Below are 21,772 nucleotides of genomic sequence, written 5' to 3'. Positions count from 1 at the left end.
GAATAACACAATCAAGCAGTATCCCTTCAAATGTCATAATTAGGCAGTGTGTCTCCCAAAATATAATTATGCAGTGGGCTGAGAAAGTGGGAGATTGCTAGTCTGTAGGCTAGGTGGGTGTCTAGGTGGAAGTCTACAGGCAGTGGCGTAGCTAAGGAGCTGTGGGCCCCGATGCAAGTTTTACAATGCCCTCCCCCCCCCAAGCATTATATAAATAACAATTGATAGGGTGCACCAAAATCTGCCAATGGCAACTACAGTGTCAGAGGTGCAAGAAGGGGATGGGAAAAAGTTTGTTAATTATTACCACTATTCAAAGTATCTATAGAAGTGATTATTATGAGTACAGGACCAATAGAGAGCTAATACTGGAGTAGAGGGAGGGTCTTATGGGGCCCCTCTGGCCCAAGGGCCCCGATGCGGTCACAACCTCTGCAACCCCTATTGCTACGCCCCTGTCTACAGGTTAGGCGGGTGGCTGTAGTCTGAATCCGTGGGAGGAGACATTGTTTGGGTAGGCTAGACAGAGGACTAGATGGCAGACTGTAGCCTGAGTGGTTGGCTGGGTGGGCGATCATAGCTTGGGTGGGTGGCTGGGTGGTAGACTATAGCAAGATTGTAGCCTGGGTGGGTGACTGAGTGGGAGACAGTCGGTTGGTAATGAAGAATGGATGAGATATTCTTCTGGGTGCCTCCTATTCTAGTATTTCAGTCCTTACTTCCATGATATTGGAAGTTCCACATATCCCTCTGGAATATTTGGGATGCCACCACGGACCTAATAAGTACACAGAGCAGTCACTGGTTAAGTGATCCCCATTGTAAGTACATTTTTTGTAACACTACACTTTGAGGTTCCCTTCAGCCACATTAAATTCCAATAAATCCTCCTGAACAGTTTTCTACAGCAAGTACAGTATTGGTGTGCCACAATCAAAGACCAAAGTTGGCTTCCACCTGTGATGCAAATGCCTAAAGACTAAGGAGCAATAAAAGGAGTGGTCTTGTGCTGTTAAGCTGCAGTTTGAGTTACATTTTCATAATTGACATAATCCTATAGCAAAATGAGGTCCATGATCTTGTGCCCCCTCTAGTAATAACACCATAATTCCCTTTTAATATGAGTAGATATGGCAAAGTACACTAATATATTCCTTGAAGTATATGGAGATAGATGATTGTTGCCCCCCATTGATACACAGATACCGACACTACAGAAAATGTGTTGGGCATCATCAAATAAATCATAAAACTAAGTCAGTATTGTTCTATGGAGAGGGAAGGAGTGGTGTTGAGTGGTGACTGGTGAGTGAGGTTGGGGTTAGGCTTCAAGAATAACTGCATACTAGGAGGGGAAATTAGGGTTAGGCATAAGGAAGGGTTTTACTTTGGTGGAGGATAGTTAAAGATAGGCATCAGGAAGATGTTTATGATGTGAGAGAGGTTAGGATTAGGTAGCAAGATGGGCTTAACCTTCCTGGCGGTAACCCCGAACGTAGTTCGGGGTAAGCCGCGCAGGAGGTTTTCTCCGGCCCTGCTCGGCCGATTTGCTTACTTTTTTTTTTGCTGGACGCAGCTAGCACTTTGCTAGCTGTGCCAGCACACTGATCGCCGCTGCCCCGCGCTCGATCGCAGCTATCCGTCGCCCTGGGCTCGCTACATGATTTAAAAAAAAAAAAACTGCTGCGCTGCCTCCTGGCGGAATTTTTCATACCGCCAGGAGGGTTAATGTTGGAAGTGCGAGTTTAGGGTTAGGTGTTAGCATTGGAGGGCATCAGGGGCCACTGACCACATTTTAAATTCTTGGAAGAGGAGGTCGTTATCAGCCACTTCAGCCGAGTTTCATCTAGCATGTGTACATCTTATGTGTACCAAGGCTGAGAACCACCTGATGCCCACCAGAGACCTCCTCCAGTAATCCCTAAACCAAGGTCTGACCATAGCACTGTCAGCTCTGCTATAATTTACAGGTTCAGATATTGGGCCGATGATTGTTATGTTTACCTTTTTTGAAAGCATAGTATTATCAGTTCAAACAAGCTAAGCCACCTCAGTTAGTGTCAGCCATCTACGCAACTGTTTTACCAGACCTCTAAAAGCTGGTGATGTTGACAAAGTATTAAATGAAGGGAGTGCTCGTTTTCTTCTTTGCCCATTATCTGTGTATTCATCTCCCTGCTTTATCAATTAATCTGTGATGACAAGAGATCAGCATCAAAATATTCAAGATAAGAGAGAAAATGTGTGTGACTATGGACATTTGAAGCCAGGAAGTTGAGTGAGAAGAGGTTGGAGTAATATTCATGTACATCGTGTTTGCCATACCTCTTTTTCTTCCGAAATTGTTACACCAGAGTAATCTAGAAGAACTGATTGCTTTTCTTTGTTTTTAGAATATGCTTAGAAAGATGATAACTCTCTTCTATGTATTGTATTACTTTGCACTGGAGCTTCACCCATCCACTGCAACTCCACCATGTGTTGGTCTGTTGAGGTACAGCCAGGAAGCCCTGGGCATTGGTAAGTGAAAGCAATATTAAAGGAGAACTCTGGGATATGTAATATGAAAATACCCTCCAATATTTTCCATTGCCTATATATAAAACCATATTGTGCTGTTTAGTTCATCTGTGTTGTGGGTAAAGATCAAATGAACTTTCAGAATGTGTTTTATATCTCATGGTGTTCCAACAAGGCCGGCAGAACCCAGATAAACTGTTGTCTCTGAATATAAATACTTTGTCTTTTTCTTTCTGTTTTTGGGGTTGAGAGACACAAAAATGTATCTTGCAAGCTTTCCCTTATATCTGTTTATTCTAGGTTTTACCTCTTCAATCTCCATATCTTTCTTATGGTGCCCATACATGGTACAATTTTTTCATTTTTTTTTATTAGATAATGTTGTTCGAATATTCTGTTAGATCAAATATAAAGATTTTTCCAACATGTCTGATCGGATTTTTATTGAAAAAAATCGGGATAATCGTTCATTTTTTTTTTATAGAAAAAAAAAGATTATTATTGGCTTTCATTCGATTTGATCGTTTTGATCGAATAAATGGGAAAATCAAACATTTTTATTGTACCGTGTATGGGCACTATAAAACTATGATTCAGCTCTCCTTATTTGTCCTATTGATTTATTGCACCTTATGTTTCCTAACTCATAAATTATATCTCCCTAGGGCATATTTACTTAGTCATCAGTTTTACTGGAACTTACACCAGTTACTTAGCACGCATTATGGTAATGAGCAGAATGCTACTACAGCATGCATTATACGTAGGTAGCCTGGATGTGCTAACTGTGCAACTCATGCTACATAACTGGCGTAAGTGATGGTAAACTCAATATGGGTTAATGCACAAAGCTGTGGTAATATTGCTATGCACAGACATCACACCGCAAACTGGCAGCAGGTTACCACGAGTTACGATATCAGCACATTAGTAACGCAGTTACCATAGCAACAAAGTGTCATAACCGTAGCAACGCACCTGTTACTTGTGTTCATGTCTGGGCACAGCAATATTACCGCAACTTCATGCATCAACCTCTAGCTGTCTTAAGGTGGCCATCGGTGATACAATAATATTATGCAATTTTATGGAAATTTGATTAATTGTTCACATTTCCCGAAAACATATACACCTCTTTTTTTTTTTCATTTGAGCAAGAAATCCGATCGGATAAGTCGATCGAGAGAGGTAGATTTTTCTGATACATTTTTTTGTAAATTGTATGGTGTGGGGTACATTGAGAAAATTGCTTGGGTGCATATATTAAGAAATTGACTGGATTTTCAATCTTTTTTTCGTAATTGGGTAAAAACTGAACACGTGTTTGGTACATTGCTCAGATTTTTCAAATGTTACAATCAATCAGAATAATTGATTGTAATCCTTGAATTGAAAATAAATATAAAAGATTGTATGGTGTGTGGCCACCTTTAAGTCATGATGATTTATCTCTTATTATTATTATTAATAATTAATTCTCCTTGTGGAGGTGAAAAATCACTTTGGTGAGATAATTTATGAGATAAGTTTAGAGAATCAACCTGCTTAGCTCTCAAACTAAATTCATGAATTAAAGAAGTGGCTACAAATTAAAATGTATTTGTAGCGTAACAATAAATACATATTAGTACTTTCTTGTTCCACAATTTAAAAAAATATGATCATCATTATCACACTAGGGGCCATATGCAATTCACGTCTCTCCTAGCTGATATTTTCACAACTAATCCATAAAATGCATTATAAGCCACCAGCGAGCAAGAGTATACTCAGAATAATTTTGACAGCAGTTTTGTACCTACTTTTTGGTACTCTATCAATAACAGAGTGCTGAAATGTTATTTTAAAGGAGTTATCAGGTAATCCTAAAGAAAATAAGTGCTACTTCCCTGGGGCTTCCTCCAGCCCCAAGCTCCCAGCATGTCCTTCGCTGCAGCTCTGCAGTCAGCCGTTCGCCGCAGCTCCGTCCCGGTCCCCGGCGTTGACGTCAGGGCGATCTCCAGGTCGGCCTGTACTGTGCCTGCGCGATCGGCACTGTCAATCACTGCCACGTGGGCTGGAGTGGACTGCACAGGCGCAGAACTACTGGAGGTCGCCCTGACGTCATCGCCGGGGACCGGGACGGAGCTGCGGCGAACGGCTGACTGCAGAGCTGTGGCGAGGGACATGCTGGGAGCTTGGGGCTGGAGGAAGCCCCGGGTAAGTAGCACTTATTTTCTCTAGGATTGCCTGATAACTCCTTTAAAGAGAATAAAAAATCAACTCCTAGGAAGAAAACTTATATTTATATAAAGAAGTGATAAACTTTCACATAATGGTGATCATATTTTGGTAATTGGTGATCAATACTTAATAACTAGTATTGGTATTAAACATTCCTTCTTTCACCTAAGGAACATTGCAACAATTAAGCACCTCATACCTCTAGCAGATCTTCCAACCCTAGTTCATGCCTTGATCACATCATGGCTGGACTACTGCAATTGTATAAGCAGACAGAGGTGCAATAAGGATAAAATATTCTAAAACTTTACATTGAGAGGAGGCAGAGGTGGACTTACCTCCTCCAAGCAGACACACACGAGTGGTGTGTATATTCAAAATAACAAAAATGTATTTCTATACTCCAGAAAGTGCAAGTGCAACGCGTTTCGTGGCCATCTCCAGCTTCATCAGACCATAGAAATGGAGCATAAAACTCAAATAGGTCTGGTGCAAAGCTTAGCACCTCTGTCTGCAATGATCTCTATACAGGCCTTCCAAACAAAGACCTGCACTGCCTGCAATTAGTACAGAATACCACTGCAAGGTATTAAGGGTTGGCTGTTAACAAGCCAACCCTGCCATTGCCACATAACACCAGCCCTTCGCTTACTTCACTGGCGAAGACAAAGCCTTTGGAGACAGAGCCTTCTATTATGCTGCCCCTACACTTTGGAACTCCCTGCCACACCCAATCAGGACATTGTCACCCCATTTTTTGCTAGAAGAGAGAGATCAAAGCATTCCAAGAATTTACAGCACAATGAGTTCTGCCTACTGAGGTCAAATACAGTGCACTTATCTCAAACCCAATAACTCTATTGAAACTGCTAATGGTTTAAAAGACAACAGTGTAGAAATGCTATTCAAAATCCAATCTACTAAAGTTTGTATCAAGATCAAAACCTTCTGAAAATAAGATCACTGTGCCATACATCCTGCTCCAACATCATTCAGTTGAAGGTGAGGTGACTTAACCCATTTGGCAGTTTTCTCACGGTTCCTGTTCCATTCACATTAATTAAAAAAAAAATAATAATGGCGTCAAAAGTTATGCAATGTCCTTTTATTTGCATTACAAAGTTATTACAAGTTTAGCTTTTGCAAGGCACTCATTTTTTCAGATATGAATCAGTACTGCAATATTTGAACATAGAGGCAGTTGTACCATTCGGCGTGATAATACAATTAAAAATACAGTCATAAATCCGATTTCAGGAATTGGACTTAAAAAGAAGAGCAGTTCCATTGTTCCATAAGGGAATGTAACTCCTTATAAACATTTGTAAAATATACAGCAGTTCAGGTATACTGTGGAAAAGTTTATCAGACAGGTAAGACTTGGCAACGTCAGTTCTACCCAAAATGGGGCCATGGGCAAGAAGGTTTTTTTGCTCAAGATACAGATAAGCCTGCCTCTGTGTAATGTTTACAAACAACATGGCTGCTGTCATTGTATCACAGGAAGAAATAATCATATTCTATTAAAGCTGTTTGCAGCTAGATTTGCTGTGTAAACTATCTAAACTTTAGATAAGATATATAGACAAGTAACTTGTTATAGTTAGTTTTTCATCTCGGATCTGCTTTAAATGTTAGTAAAAACTATATTTCCATTTAAGTTTGGAGTTATTAGTGTCTTTTCAGTCATGTTAAATATGTAAATAGACTCCAGTACAGCCACTAGAGCAGCTTTGGAATCCATAAGTGAACAGTACAATGAATTCTGCAGAGATTTTCATGTATGCTGATTACCTAGGGGGGTCTTAGCAGTGTGCTATAAGGGCCACACAGCACTGCCTCCTCATCACCACTGCCCAGAGTTGTTCTTGACTAATATAGCACAAGTGTGCTATATTGGAATGTATATATTTACCTCAAAATTCTACTCTTGTAAAATACTTTCTATAAAGGCCCCAAAATGACCTTTCTACTTTGATTTGTACTTTGATTCATTTACAAAACCAGGAACAAATGTAGACTGCACTTATTTTCTAGCCTGCAATCTGTACTGTTTGTTTCAGTTTAGATAACCCAGGTACTTACTCTTCTTGCATAAGTCAGCTGCACTAAGCAGGAGGTGTTATCAATTATTTTCAACGCCTGCACTAACTGAGTGGCTGACTGGCAGCAGTATGAGCACTTCTTAGCTAAAAGAATGGAGAGGCTTGGTGACTGTATACTCTAGAATCAACTGTGCAGCTTGAGAAGACACAAAACATAAATACTGGCATCTAAACCGAACTGAAAAAAATTGCTTTAAAACTGGTTTTAATTACATTACTTTTTAAATAAGAACTACAAAACAATGATGCGTGATTATACTGTATATGCCTGTATTTATTCCTTTCCAGTGTTTGAGACACAGAAGTCCCTGCTGCAAGATGCTCTAAGCAATAGCGAAACATCTGCCTCCGTTTCTGGGATTAAAGTTGATGCTGAGAAGTATGTAATTTTCTTTTCCTAATTGTAAGCAATAAATAATACAAATGCTGACATTGTCTTTCATTCTACAACATGAAGACTTACAGGAACTACAAGAAGAACATTTAAACAAACATGAGAAGACTGAATTAGTAGGGTTGACCAACACAAGAGATCACAGGAGAACAGTCTGGCCTGAATGTTTTTTTATATAAGTGATAATTCAGGACAGACATTTCCCATTGTCATTGCAATGGCATTACTGTAATTTTACAAGCTTTTACAAATCCAAGTCTACTAGAGCCTTTGTAAAGGTTGTTAAAGTTGCTGTTTGAATTCGGCACTAGGTGGCCAGCAGCTGACTCACTTTCATCTTTCAGAGTACATTCAATGCAGGTTTGGGCTTGAGGTCTAGCTGGTATGCCAAAACATGCCTACAATGCGCATTGTCTCCTTTCTATAGGCTTTATTAAGTAGCGTGAGAGATGTTCGAGACTTACTATCTGCATTGTGATGGCATAACTAGTAATCCAAGGAAACAGGTAGTCAAGCTAAATGCATTGTTTTTATGAGTTAAAGAAAGCTCTGTTTGCCTGTTCATGCGTCGTTTGGGATATAACTACTCCCACGGGGGAATTTTATTGTTTTGACTGTTTTATGCATCAGAGTTCCTGTCTATAAAGTTCAATACCAGGATATGACCAGGCTATTTTTAACGGTCCTGCCCAATAGCAGAGTTGTTAAGCCGTTTCTTGCAGACCATGCAGCCGAGTTTCGACAAGTGCGTACAGTGATTACCTAAGCTAAGGATCAAAATACTGCACACTCATTGTATGCTACCGTAAATCTGGCTCCCCTTAAAGAGGGATTGTCGCCATAAAAATCAAATTTCAACAGCAACTGGTCTGAGTGTATTAAGTGATAAAGGTGCTAATCCTGCATACAAAACTTTTAAAACTTTTTCTGCTGTTATGTTTTGGAGTTATCACATACTTAAGGAGCACTGGCCCTTTAGTAGTCAGGGCCAAACAGTTGAATGCTGGAGGTTCTTTTTATCTATAATATATTCTTACTTTTCCATTTATTTCCCTGCCTAGCTTCTTATCTGAAACATGATCCCCTGCTCACTTGTGTTTACAAGCAAGGCTGAGGTGACTCAGCGATTGGAGGAGAAAAGAAAAAAAAGTAAAGGGCAGAAATTACATCAGAATTTAGTCTAAACTGTGGGCAAAAGACATGATTCCCACCAGGAACTGAATTCTTTTCATTTACTATATAAAATTCACTGAAATCAAAACGTACAATACATGTGCTATGTAAGTAGATCAAGTATTTATCTACTTCTATATGTGTTTTTTCCCTGGCATAGTATGGCTAATCATACTGCTTTAAAAGACACCTTAACTGAAGGGTAAGGTCAGTGAATTAGTCATTTTAAGCCCCATGTTTTGGAACACATCCAATTCTACTTAAAAATAATGTATTATTGTTCTTTTCTCCCTTGAGTACTATGGCCACTTGCCTTGTAGGTACGAAGAGAGATATCTGGAAGCCTGTTGCAGCCATATGCGGCCAGAGTTCCTAAGCAGCGCCTCCTCAAGATCTGTTTAGCTGAATTTGTAACAAGCCCCACTCCTCTTTCTTAAAGGGAACCAGAGATGAAGCACCCTCGTGAATTTTACCATATATATCAGTGGGAACATTAGAGAAAACACCTACCTTGCTTTCTGTTTCATTATGCACTGCACAGTTTGCTTCTAATCAGCCCTGATAAAATCCACTCCACGACTGAGCATTCAGTCTGGCTTTGCTCAGGAATCTTCATAGCTCAGTCTGTGTTTTCTGGTGTCTTTTTAAGTCCAAGCCTGCCCCCTGTTGGCTCTGCTCAGGATTCATTATAGCAAAGACAGACTGAATGCTCAGTCGGGGATTTTATCAGGTCTGATAAGAAACAAGCTGTGCAGTGCAGAATTAAACAGAAAACATGGCAGGTGTTTTCTCTCATGTTCGCACTGATCTATATGGTAAAATATATGAGGGTGCTTCGTCTCTGGTTCACTTTAAAGAGGAATTTCAGTGAACAGGAAAACAAAAATCAATACGTTGCAAAGTGAGAAGTTAAAAAATAGAAGAGAGATCAAGAAATGATTGCTATTCGCCATGTAATTTGTTCATATTGCTTGACCCACAATCAGCCTGCACGGAATCATCTTTACTACTGGCAGACATGAAAAAAACCAGACAGCACCAACTGCCATTCTCTATAACCACACCCCCTAACAACGTGATAGGCTAAGGGCCCGTTTCCACTTGTGCGGTGCAAACTAGTCGAGGAAAACACAAAACAAATTCACACGCGTATGCAAATTTTACAGCGAATTTTATGGCCATTTTCGCATATCTTTGTAAGTATGCGAATTTAACCATGTCGGTGCCTGTGTGCTTTTACATTGATTTTATGCGAAAACGCCCACAAATTTGCAGCAAAATTCGCATACAAAAACACATGCGAATTTCCTATTAAATACATTGTATGTTAATTGCATAGCAGTATGCGGTATGCGAATTCTGCGGGGTCTACCGTGCAGATTTTTTATGCACAGAAAAACGCTCAGAAAATCCTGACAAGTGGAAACAGGCTCATCCACTTGTATTGTCTATGCGAATCTGCATGCAAGAAACGCATGCAGATTCGCTCTAGTGGAAACGGGCTCCAAAGGGTTCTTTTTTTTACAGATATACATAGATATACATATGCACAGAGGGAGACTGGTTCTCTTTCATCACTCCTCTTCCACCACCACCAGGCGGCACTGCATTGCTGACACTATCCCCTGGGTTACGTTCACATGTTGTATCATGTGATCAGAACTCAGAAGAGGATGCCAGGAGTGCAGGTGCTGCTGGTGGATGAAGAGGAGAAGCTGATTCAGCTGCCCAGAACAGGTAAATATAAAGAAGCTCCCTGCACCGCTCTGCATAGCTGCATGAGGCAGCAAAATGGCAAAATGTTTAAAGATGCTCTAGCACACATTATATAACTCAATGTAATGCGTACAGGGCTCTTAGCAGCTTACTGCTGCCCTTGTTGTGATGGAGGCTAGTTCTGTAGCTCTTGATGTAATGGAGGACATACATTTAGGCAGTGGATAATGTTCAAATCTATTGGGCTCCCCATCTTATGCTGGGAACACACAATGTAATTTCCAGTCTGATCAACGGGTAGTCTGATGAAAAGTTGTATCGTGTGCATAGGTCCAAACTGCTCCCGATCGATAATGGGATCGATTTTCTGAATATAACTTTGCAAAATCGATCCCTTTATCGATCAGAATCCCAATCGGACAGGCCCAATTCCCGTCAATCAGACTGGAAGTTGCATTGGTTCCCAGAATAACACTAAGCTATTCCTATGTTGTAAAGACACCCATCTATGCTTCCGTACCCCCTTATATGAAGCAAAAAGTTTTGAATCAGATAATACCATTTATTGGCTAACTTAAAAGAATAAGAGTAAGCTTTGGGCTGTGCAGCCTATTGATGGCTAACAGAGTGCTACTTCTACCCTTATATGAACACACTCATTTTGCCTCTGCATGTCTTGCCATGATGACTATTACATCATTTTGTGCAGTGTCAACCAGACACTGATGCTTGAAACTACCTTATTTAAAATTTGAATGTGACTTAAAAAGCTAACTGGGGGTTTTCATTTTTTTTCTTTAGGATTCAGATACATTCTCCAGTTATCACTGATATTTCTGTACATCTTGTTCCTGGTCAAGGAATACAAATATCCATAGTTACAGATTTCCTGCTTAGCTTGACACGGTAAGCATTTCCTCTTATAAATATTTTACTGCTGGGTGTTACTGACCATTTCTTTGAAACATTACAAGGCTGAAACCTGGGTGGTTAATTTCAGTTGTACAAAGTTTGACTTTAAAGTATTAGCAGCATACTTGCCAATGTCTGGTGACCCTTTCCAAGGGCAGCATATAATCAACCAATATGTTAGTATCTATTAAGGTAGCCACACATCTAGTGATGATGGGCAAAGATGCAACAAAAACAATACTTTTACTGCAAACATTCGCAAAAAGTGTGAAAAATAACAAAACTTATTTTCTATGGCATTGAAGGATACCCAAAGTGACATGTGACATGATGAGATAGACATGTGTATGTACAGTGCCTAGCACACAAATAACTATGCTGTGTTCCTTTTTTTCTTTCTCTGCCTGAAAGAGTTAAATATCAGGTATGTAAGTTGCTGACTCACAGTCACTGATAAGAAATTCCCCTTTTTACCTCTTTCTTGCTCTTAGAAGCCATTTTCTGCTAGGAAAGTGTTTTATAGTTGGAATTTCTTATCAGTAAGGGTCACACTGTAGTCACTTCCTGTCTAAATCAGGACTGAGTCAGCCACTTACATACCTGATATTTAACTCTTTCAGGTAGAGAAAGAAAAAAAGGAACACATCATAGTTATTTGTGTGCTTGGCACTGTACATACACATGTCTATCTCATCATGTCACATGTCACTTTGGGTATCCTTTAAGAATATTGGCATTTTCGCTCATCACTGCTAGTAACAGGCAGTGCTCCCTGGCATTAGGGTCAGTAAAATTGCTGTGCAAAGCCTGCACACAACACCACACGGCAAAATGACCTGCCTTTAACCTCCCTAGTGGTATTAACGGTTATACACGTCAATGCAAAACATGCTAAGAACAGTATTGACGTGCATACATAAATACACTCCTGCACTGTATACTACACCCTTGCTTGACACATTTTGGCAAGTCACAGGAAAAAAAGTTATGAAAATGAATTAGATCACTTTTTTCTCACAGAAATCTTGGGGAAATATAACTCCATGGAGGTTAATGCATCAGGTGCAAGGAGAAATAAGACATCTGTTGTCAGAGCTGGGCCGAGGCAGTGGCGAGATAGGCTCCAGCCTCAGGGCGCAGTGTAGGAGGGGGTGCACAACTCACTCAGCTATCATTGCCCTATTGTGTTTGAAGCAGAGAAAAATAAGAAAATGGGATACATGGCAGTGACTGCAAGCCAGATAACTAGAGATGAAGGTGTTGGGGGCCCTCGGGCACCTCTTAGTCTAATAGCAATCAGTGTGTGACGGCTGGGGTGGGAGGGATGGAGGGGCGCACTTTGGTGTCTCAGCCTTGGGTGCTGGAGGACCTTGTCCCGACTCTGTCTCTTGTGAATGAACCATTTATGTAACCATATAAATTACTGATAACACCACCTTGACGATAAGTTCTAGAAGTAGGGCGGAGAGGAGGACTTACAAAGCTGTGAAAATTACAGGGATCAGCATATACCGCAGTTTGTTCACTGTCAAGTGTCAATAAAAATGCAAAGTTACTGTACAATAATGTATATGTTAAAGCTGACATGGCAGAATCTTAAAATGAGGTGAATCAGTAACTCAATTGTATTATATCATTGATCAGGACCCATTTTAAAGTTCACCTTCTAGATTTTTGGAGGACTATGGTATTGCACATACAAATTTCATATTTGATGCAGCTGTTTGAGAAACATCCCTTTGGTAAAGTCAGTCACATGACCCAGAGATCAATCTACAAAGCATGGTATCGTATTGGCAGCTCCCCAGCTATGGAGTAGTTCTCACTGCGAAATACGGACCTGTACTGCTCACTTCTCCCTCCTGCTGCTAACAGACTCTTTGTGGTCAGCACTGAAGCCCCCACTCTTGACAAAGCGGCGTGACTGCCGCGATACCGGTAGAGAAGTCTACCGGAGGTCTCTTCTTCATTCTGGGCACCTTCCTGGTCTTATCCTCACCCGGGTCACGTAAGCCTCTTCCTCTTGTTTGCCACCCATGCTGCTAGGACGGTCTCAGCATCATACCACATTATTATTCAGCATCTATGGGTTGCTATTGGGATGATCTTGTATGATATGTATTAGCACGTTATGTACTTTTTTCCACAGGTTGGTCACTGTCATTTATATGTCGTTTAATCATGGTTTTTATTTGATTTTTGCTCACTTTCTTATGCACTTTAGTATATATGGTCTTCTGAACCCAAGTCCAATCCCTGTGGCAGCTCTTATACTGAGCTACCCCGGTGATATTATATTTTTGCTATTACAGCTATCAATTGTGATTATTTCCTTTATGGATCTTTACCAGTGAGATGAGGTGCTCCTCTGGGTTTTAGATGTTTTTAATTTGTTTCTATGGTGCTATGTGATGAATATTAAAATAAAATTGTTATACCTTTTTGAAACTTATGGTGTGGTGCTATATGTGGTCATATCTCTTGCTTGTACACTGTTGTTTAGTGACTAAGCACACACTTATATTTCACAGTGTTGCTGGAACTCTTTTTGCTATAATAATGTAAATGTTAAAGCTGACATGGCAGTATCTTAAAATGAGGTGAATCAGTAACTCAATTGTATTATATCATTGATCAGGACCCATTTTAAGGTTCACCTTCTAGATTTTTGGAGGACTATGGTATCGCACATACAAATTTCATATTTGATGCAGCTGTTTGAGAAAAATCCCTTTAGTAAAGTCAGTCACATGACCCAGAGATCAATCTACAAAGCATGGTATCGTATCGTATAGGCAGCTCCCCAGCTATGGAGTAGTTCTCACTGCGAAATACAGACCTGTACTGCTCACTTCTCCCTCCTGCTGCTAACAGATTCTTTGTGGTCAGCACTGAAGCTACAGCAGGTTTGTTTACTTACAAGACTGTAGTGCTGACCACAAAGAATGAATCTCTCATCATCAACAGAAAGAGGAGGCGGTCTGGTTCAGATGATCTGGGCTCCTAGAGAAAAACTAGCTAGTGCCTCCTTTCACGTACTCCCTGACTACCCCTTGTGGGTGATGAAGGAGCAGGGAGTTGCACGGATCCCAAACTGTCCAGTACAATAGCACTGTTTTTTTTTACAGGAAAATGAGCTACAGGCCCAACCCAGCCAGGTAAACTTACACATGATAGAAATTGCATGCTGAACTAGGGATTTTAACACATGGGCGTAACTGGGTAATATAGAGCTTGTGGCAGACATTGAAATTGCGCTCCCCACTCCCCCTTAGAGAGCCCTTCACCTCTAAAACAGCATCCTCTCTCATGTACATGAGTTATAGTTGCCTGTGGGTTTTGGCTCGGGATATTACTAAAGTTACCTTTTTAGAAATATCTCTTCTTATTGCCTCTCTGTCCTCTTTTTTAACACTAAGGCTACGTTCACATTAGGCTGTCTTCAGCCTACATTCCGTCCTGATGAGCGGAACACAGCAGCCACAGAAATGCTTTCCCTATGGGAAACATGTCGGGACCTTGCGTTCTCGCTCCACTAATGGAGCAGAACGCAAGCGTACGGCGGATGCACCCTAATGTGAACCCACCCTAAGCCAAGTACACCCTACATACATAGAGTAAGTGGCCATGTTCCCCAGATAACAGAATTTATCTGATCTGAGGTCTGAGTGAGGGAGAGGCACGGGGGCAGGCATGGGGCGCAGCATAGGAGCAGGCTTGGGGGAGCAGCACAGGGTGGTGCAGCACAGGGGCAGGCATGGTGTTGCAAAACTGTGGCAGGTATTGGGCACAGCACAGGGGCAGCCCATGGTGCTATGGCGCCCGTGGCATGAGCCATGTCTGCACCCCTCTAGATACGCCTCTGTAAATTTAACAGCAGTTTGCTACTGAGGTTGTTTTCACAGACCAGACCAGCTCTGGTTAATTTGGCAATAACTTAATCACTACCTATAACACCTAAATGCTCTATATGGCTATATGGCTTTTTGTGGGTTATATTTTTTTTTTTTTAGTAATTATCTTATTTTCTATGCATTTTAGAGGGACAATAAGGAAAAAAAGAAAAAAAATACACTATTTATCCATTTTTATCCATTATAGCTTTAATGTAAACAGTTCTATTGTACATTAAACCCACACATTTTATTTGTCTATCTCTCCTCTTTATTAAAACTGTGCCTTATACATGATGAACACAAATGAAATGACAATATATTTTACTCACTTCTGCCTCTCTCTTCTCCTGCAATGTTTATTTTACACGTTTACTTATTACTCCTGCCATTTAATTCCCTGGTGGAAGGAGGGGGTTTGCTGTAATCCCTTTTTTTACTCTGCAGCCTTTTTATTAGCTCAGAGATTAATAAACAGTGTTATGTAGGATTTTGTAGAAAGGCGAGTGCAGTGACTTATTTTCAAGTCCTCAGAACTCACTGCACACGCTTGGGTTTAACAAGATCTTTTCATGTGTATTGCAGAGGCAACAAAGTAAGTGAGCTAGAGGTTCTGGCGGATGTCACATCTATGCTACAAATTGCACAGGATTCTTCTGGAAATCCCAAACTAGGCATCGACTCTTGTGACACCAGTATAAAGCAGTCTGAAGTCTTGCAGAAGGCTGAGAAGTAAGCAAAACCAAATACAGTATTTCAGGCATCACTGTTACATCATTTATAGGGATGGAATTTTGCAAATGCCACAAACTGTTGCCTGGGAGGCTGATGCTACTGCATACTGTTATTATTGTTTTTATTTATCAAACACCTTCTTCATCATCTTCTGTTGTACTGCAGAGTTCCCCAACCCTGTCCTCAAGGCCCACCAACAGTACATGTTTTGCAGGAAACCACAAACATTCACAGATGGGATAATTAGTGTTGCAGCAGAGCTGATTACCTCTGTGGATTTATACAAAAAAAAGAACTGTTGCTGGGCCTCGAGGACAGGGTTGGCGACCACTGCTGTACAGGGTCCAATACAGAAAATGGTGGGGAGGACCATAAATATATATAGAGTGCGTGCACAGTACAGCCAGACCATCCAACAACGCAAAAGAGAGGGAACTTCTTCCTTACTGCCGATCCACCTGCTAGATTGGCACCACCTCTCAGAACACCTCAGCCATAACCACCAACCTTGAAGTCTACAAAAGCTTCAATCAGAACAGATAGGTGGCGGGGATGAATATACAGACTATGTAACTTAATAAAGAACAAGTCACAATTAACCCCTTGTTAACTCCAAGGCCTAGCAAACGCCATCATGCGTCCCTTCCCTATGTCCCTGCGCTCCTGTCCAGGCCCTTTCTTAAAGAAATAATAATTCTCTAACATGGAGACACAGAGCTAAAAATCAAAACAGGCCCCATGTTCTAGTCACCCTATCCAAAATCAAATGCATTACTTTTTTTTCCAGAATTGGGCTTGAATTTAATTGTACAGTACTTGAATATAAGTCGATCCTGTGTAAAAGTTGACTCCAATATTCAACCCTCTTAAGCTGGAATTTAACTGCCATTAACCCCTCCTGTCCTTAAAGTCCTTAAAGAGAATCTGTATTGTTAAAATCGCTCAAAAGTAAACATACCAGTGCGTTAGGGGACATTTCCTATTCCCCTCTGTCACAATTTCGCCGCTCCCTGCTGCATTAAAAGTAGTCAAAAACAGTTCTAAAAAGTTTGTTTATAAACAAACAAAATGGCCACCAAAACTGGAAATAGTTTGTAATTAAGATAGGTGGTGCGCTGGACTTGAATTGTAACAGACGTATGTTAAAATAAATGTATATATTTATTAGTTTTAATCAATATAACAGCCAATAAAATAACAACAAACTCTCATGCACACACGCATTCATGCATAGAGCGTGCCGGTTCCCCTTTAAAAAATATATATATCAACTCTACCCAACCACTAGCTATAGCTGTAGGGAGAGGATAAAAAAAATTTCCATAAAAAATATAGCTTAAAACGGGTTAAATTTTTTTTTTATGGAGCAATTGAATCTTATATATATAAATGCCAGGAGGGTTTGTGTCGCTGTCCTGAGTCCACAATACTCGTATAGTCCTCGCTGCACTATGTGGCCTTAAGCTCGTGTCTGCTATGTATATATTGAATGCGGGTTTCACAAGTAAACTAGTGTTGTCAAACAGTTCTCACCACTCGCAGTACCGATGTCCGGTCATCCTGACCCGAAATTTCCTTTATACTTATGGTCTCCGGTAGATAGCCCGCAGTGCTGCTTCAGCGGTCCTCAGCTTACTCCGGATATTTCAATAAAGCCGGCTCGGATCGGCGACTTCCGGTTTCTCTGTTCACAGAGGAGAGACGTCACTTCCCAGTGCGTCTCAGCCGGATTGCTCCGTTTTGACACAGTCCGGACTCCAATGCGTAGGGTACAAAAAGTGAAAGGACAAGGATCACTCTGCATTTAAACGGGGCGCCCCTATAGCAATCAGCAGTCAGATTATAATCTGACTGCTGATTGCTATAGGAGCGCCCCGTTTAAATGCAGAGTGATCCTTGTCCTTTCACTTTTTGTACCCCACGCATTGGAGTCCGGACTGTGTCAAAACGGAGAACATCTGGGGTGGTGGAACGCAAGGTATCCTTTTCAGCAATCCGGCTGAGACGCACTGGGAAGTGATGTCTCTCCTCTGTGAACAGAGAAACCGGAAGTCGCCGATCCGAGCCGGCTTTATTGAAATATCCGGAGTAAGCTGAGGACCGCTAAAGCAGCACTGCGGGCTATCTACCGGAGACCATAAGTATAAAGGAAATTTCGGGTCAGGATGACCGGACATCGGTACTGCGAGTGGTGAGAACTGTTTGACAACACTACTTTATGTATATATACATAGCAGACGCTAGCTTAAGGCCACATAGTGCAGCGAGGACTATACGAGTATTGTGGACTCAGGACAGCGACACAAACCCTCCTGGCATTTATATATATAAGATTCAATTGCTCCATAAAAAAAAAAATTTAACCCGTTTTTAAGCTATATTTTTTATGGAAATTTTTTTGATCCTCTCCCTACAGCTATAGCTAGTGGTTGGGTAGAGTTGATATATATATATTTTAAAGGGGAACCAGCACGCTCTATGCATGAATGCGTGTGTGCATGAGAGTTTGTTGTAATTTTATTGGCTGTTATATTGATTAAAACTAATAAATATATACATTTATTTTAACATACGTCTGTTACAATTCAAGTCCAGCGCACCACCTATCTTAATTACAAACTATTTCCAGTTTTGGTGGCCATTTTGATTAAAACTAATAAATATATACATTTATTTTAACATACGTCTGTTACAATTCAAGTCCAGCGCACCACCTATCTTAATTACAAACTCTTTTCCTTTGGGGTGGGTTTAGGGGGTGATCCCACCCAAGGTGGTAGCGGCAGGAGGAGGTTTTTATTGTGGGAAAATCCTCAAAATCGTTAAAATTTCCAGGCAGCGCCTTCCACTTTTCACTATCAAAACTGGAAATAGGTTGATGTACAGTATGTCCACACATAGAAAATACATCCATACACAAACAAGCTGTATACAGCCTTCCTTTTGAATCTCTGGAGATCATTTGTGTGTTTACCTTCTTCTCCCCTGCAGCTATCATCCACTGAAAAGTGACAGGTTTCTTCCTGCAGACAGCCCTGCAGTGTCTGTAATTCCTAAGCATGTGACAGCCCAGCTCCTTTCACAGCCTAACAGAGGACGATTTATCCAGCTTGTAAAGCTCTCTTCTCTCACTGAGAGAGCAGAGAGGCTGCCTAATCTAAATAACACACATGGGAGTGTGCATAGAGGGGGCTGGAGGGGGGGGGGGGGAGCGTGCATAACAGATCAACAACACTGAAGAGTTGGCAGCCTTCCAGACATAGGGCGACAAATCCGACAGGGGAAAGATAAGTTAATTTATTACAGAGACGGTAATAGTAGAAAGTGCTGCAGTAAGCCAGAGCACATTAGAATAGGTTTAGGAACTTGTAGGATAGTAGAAAAAGGATGACATTTTTGTTACAGAGTCTCTTCAAGTGCAGCCAACAGCTCCTCCAGACCTCCAAGTGCAGCAGTTTTTACTCCCCTCCCTGTAGCCCAGTATTTTCCCTCCTGCCCCTTTCCCTATTTTTGTGTAAGTGTCACTTACCACTGGGTAAATTGCTGCAAATGGGAATGCCACAAATTGTACACACATCGCTCAGTGGTGCTTGTGACTCAAGTACTAGTTGACCCCTATACTTTTATTTATTGAGTTAGACCTACATTTTTAGACTTATACTCAAGTATATATGGTAAACATATGGAGAGCAGTGACTCTTACATGTAATTTAATATTTATTTTTCATCCTGTAGTTTAGAATTGCTGAAGGAAGCAGTGACCATCGCTCTGAATCAGAAGGTAGGTTCACATGTCCTGAGTCTTATCCATTTACAGGTAGTTGAATTGTAACTTGATGTTTAAAAGTAGTTTTCCTCTGGTAAACTACATGCATTGCGTGGTAGATGTTTTGGATTTGGACATGCTTAAAGTTCACTTCTGGACTCCTTAGAAGTTCACTTCTACAAATGGAGGAGCACGATGGTCAACTAAAGAATTCATTGAAGAGTACCTACAGTGTAATAGACAGAGCTTGTTATGACAGGCTTTGTCTGCATGGTTGAGGTTGGGGGGGGAGGGGGGAGTTTGTGGGACAAAATACTAATCTGTCCTGACGTCATCCACCCAGGCAGGTGATCGCTCTGGCTCGCTCCCAATTTTTTTTAAATGCCACCAGGACACCTGGCAGCCCGCCCCCCAGTTCAGCAGCCACCCTATGACCCCCCCCCCCCCGAATCTGTTCTTATGCAGACAGAGCTTGTCATTATAGGCTCTGTCTATTCTACCATAAGTACTCTTTAACCACCCTGGCGTTCTATTAAGATTGCCAGGGCGGCTGCGGGAGGGGTTTTTTTAAAATAAAAAAAAAACTATTTCATGCAGCGGAGAGAGAGCGGGAGCACTTCCAGCGCCGCCACTGCAGAGCAGCCGCCGCCGAGTCACATGTGAGAGAATCACGAGCAGGAGACAGATGCACGGCGGCGGCTGCTCTGCGGTGGCGGCGCTGGAAGTGCTCCCACTCTCTCTCCGTGTCAGAGCGGTCAGCTGTTTGGGGTGAGAATATATCGGCACCTGGTCCTGGGGGGGAGAGGGGGGTCGGGCAGACATAGGCATGCTCTGCATGCTCAGCAGTATCTGATATGCGGCTTTGCGTCCGGAGCTTGGGGAAAAGGCTACATAGTAAAAAAATTAGATTGCTTTTTAACTTCTGCATTGCCTTTTTGGCTCACTTAAATAGTAAATAAAACATTGCAATAGAGATTTAAATTTCATTTTTGGGGCTAACAGTTACTCTTTAATACAGATGTACTATTTAGATAACTATTACAGCTATACAAGCTATACTATTTCAGCTATATGTAAACTGCATTTTCTAGGTGCATGCCTGGATTACAAGGGAATAGTAAGTTAGCTACAGCCAACTGCACAGACACCTAAGCGTTGCATTACTAGTCTTGCTTTTACTGATGGCTAACACGGTACAATATTCTACGCCTACTTTTGGTTCCAGGGAAGTGGCAACCTGAAAATGCCAACCTGAAAATGCCATCTGTTATACAAAGGCAGTAGTGAGCAGGATTAAACTGCATTTGGCAATTTGTGTTCCATAAAAAAAGAAAAATCCCTTATTAGGATGGTAAAGATCTTCATTAGAGCAGAAACATATGTCTTGTATCCCATAATGCTTTGTGCATAATCGGTGCACTGAGATAGGACACAATTAGGTCACATGATAACAGTTTGTAAAGTGATAAAGCCTTTTACAGACTAAAAATACACAACAGATTAACTAAAAATATCTTTTGGCAGGTGTCATTTTTCTGGTTTGGTTAGAAAATAAAAATCATTATTTGATTTATTTATTGTTATCTTCCCCTTTTATCACTTAGATTATCATATTGTGCACCGCAGAATGTTTTGGGATGTTTGAAATCTATAATTTTTTTCGATTATCAATCTATAATAGTTTTTTCTCTACACAGCTCTGCCTGGTTTCTTCTAGCATCATGTTGGGTATTAACGTTCAGCTTGGTCAATTTACAGGTATGTGTGGGTGACTGAACTCCATTATAATAATCACTGACCTTTACAGTAAAGTGGGATTTGATTTCACATAAGGTTCAAAATGTTAGTTTTTTCTTAACCGTGTACTGTGTACTGAACAGTGGGCGGCATTGCAGGAAGTGATGCGAGCGGTGGAACGCAGCGCTGAATCGAGTAAGTACGTGAGTCATTGCTTCCCCCGCTGCCTGAATTATTACATATTGCGTAAATAGCTGAAGGGGGAACACGGATGGGGGAGCCCCAGGTGCGGAAGGGGGGTCGGATCCCGCTGTGCCCGCTGCCTACCCCCCCCCCCCCTTCCAGGCTATCTACACTGGGGGCAATTATACAATGGATGGGGGGGACGGCATCCTCACAAGTTTGCCTCAGACGGCAAAAAGTCTACAACTGGCCCTGGCAGAGGTGTGTAAGTATGCATTACCTGGTCACGACCAATCACCATGCGGCTTCAGTCCCCACATGGTGATTGGCCAGGTGCAGGACTCCTGCAAACTAAACAGGAAGTGGAGGAGACATGATCACCGGGACCAGGTAATGTATGTTACGAAGCTTATTT

General features: G+C 41.3%; 1 protein-coding gene across 1 annotated transcript in view; it reads left to right on the top strand.

Moving 5' to 3' along the window:
• The first annotated feature begins 2,353 nt into the window (after positions 1-2,353).
• Positions 2,354-21,772, top strand: part of LOC137541314 (BPI fold-containing family B member 2-like) — a 56,667-nt gene continuing 37,248 nt past the window's right edge. The window contains exons 1-6 of the mRNA XM_068262558.1: positions 2,354-2,520; positions 7,137-7,227; positions 10,933-11,037; positions 15,522-15,668; positions 19,407-19,452; positions 21,135-21,195. Coding sequence (XP_068118659.1) covers positions 2,397-2,520; positions 7,137-7,227; positions 10,933-11,037; positions 15,522-15,668; positions 19,407-19,452; positions 21,135-21,195 — 574 coding nt within the window. The 5' untranslated portion in view covers positions 2,354-2,396. The remainder of the gene's footprint in view (positions 2,521-7,136; positions 7,228-10,932; positions 11,038-15,521; positions 15,669-19,406; positions 19,453-21,134; positions 21,196-21,772) is intronic.

This window comes from Hyperolius riggenbachi, chromosome 12, assembly GCF_040937935.1.
Source record: "Hyperolius riggenbachi isolate aHypRig1 chromosome 12, aHypRig1.pri, whole genome shotgun sequence".
Classification (NCBI taxonomy): Eukaryota; Metazoa; Chordata; class Amphibia; order Anura; family Hyperoliidae; genus Hyperolius; species Hyperolius riggenbachi.
The sequence above is the reverse complement of the archived record's forward strand: the minus strand, read 5'-3'. Positions and strand labels throughout refer to the sequence as shown.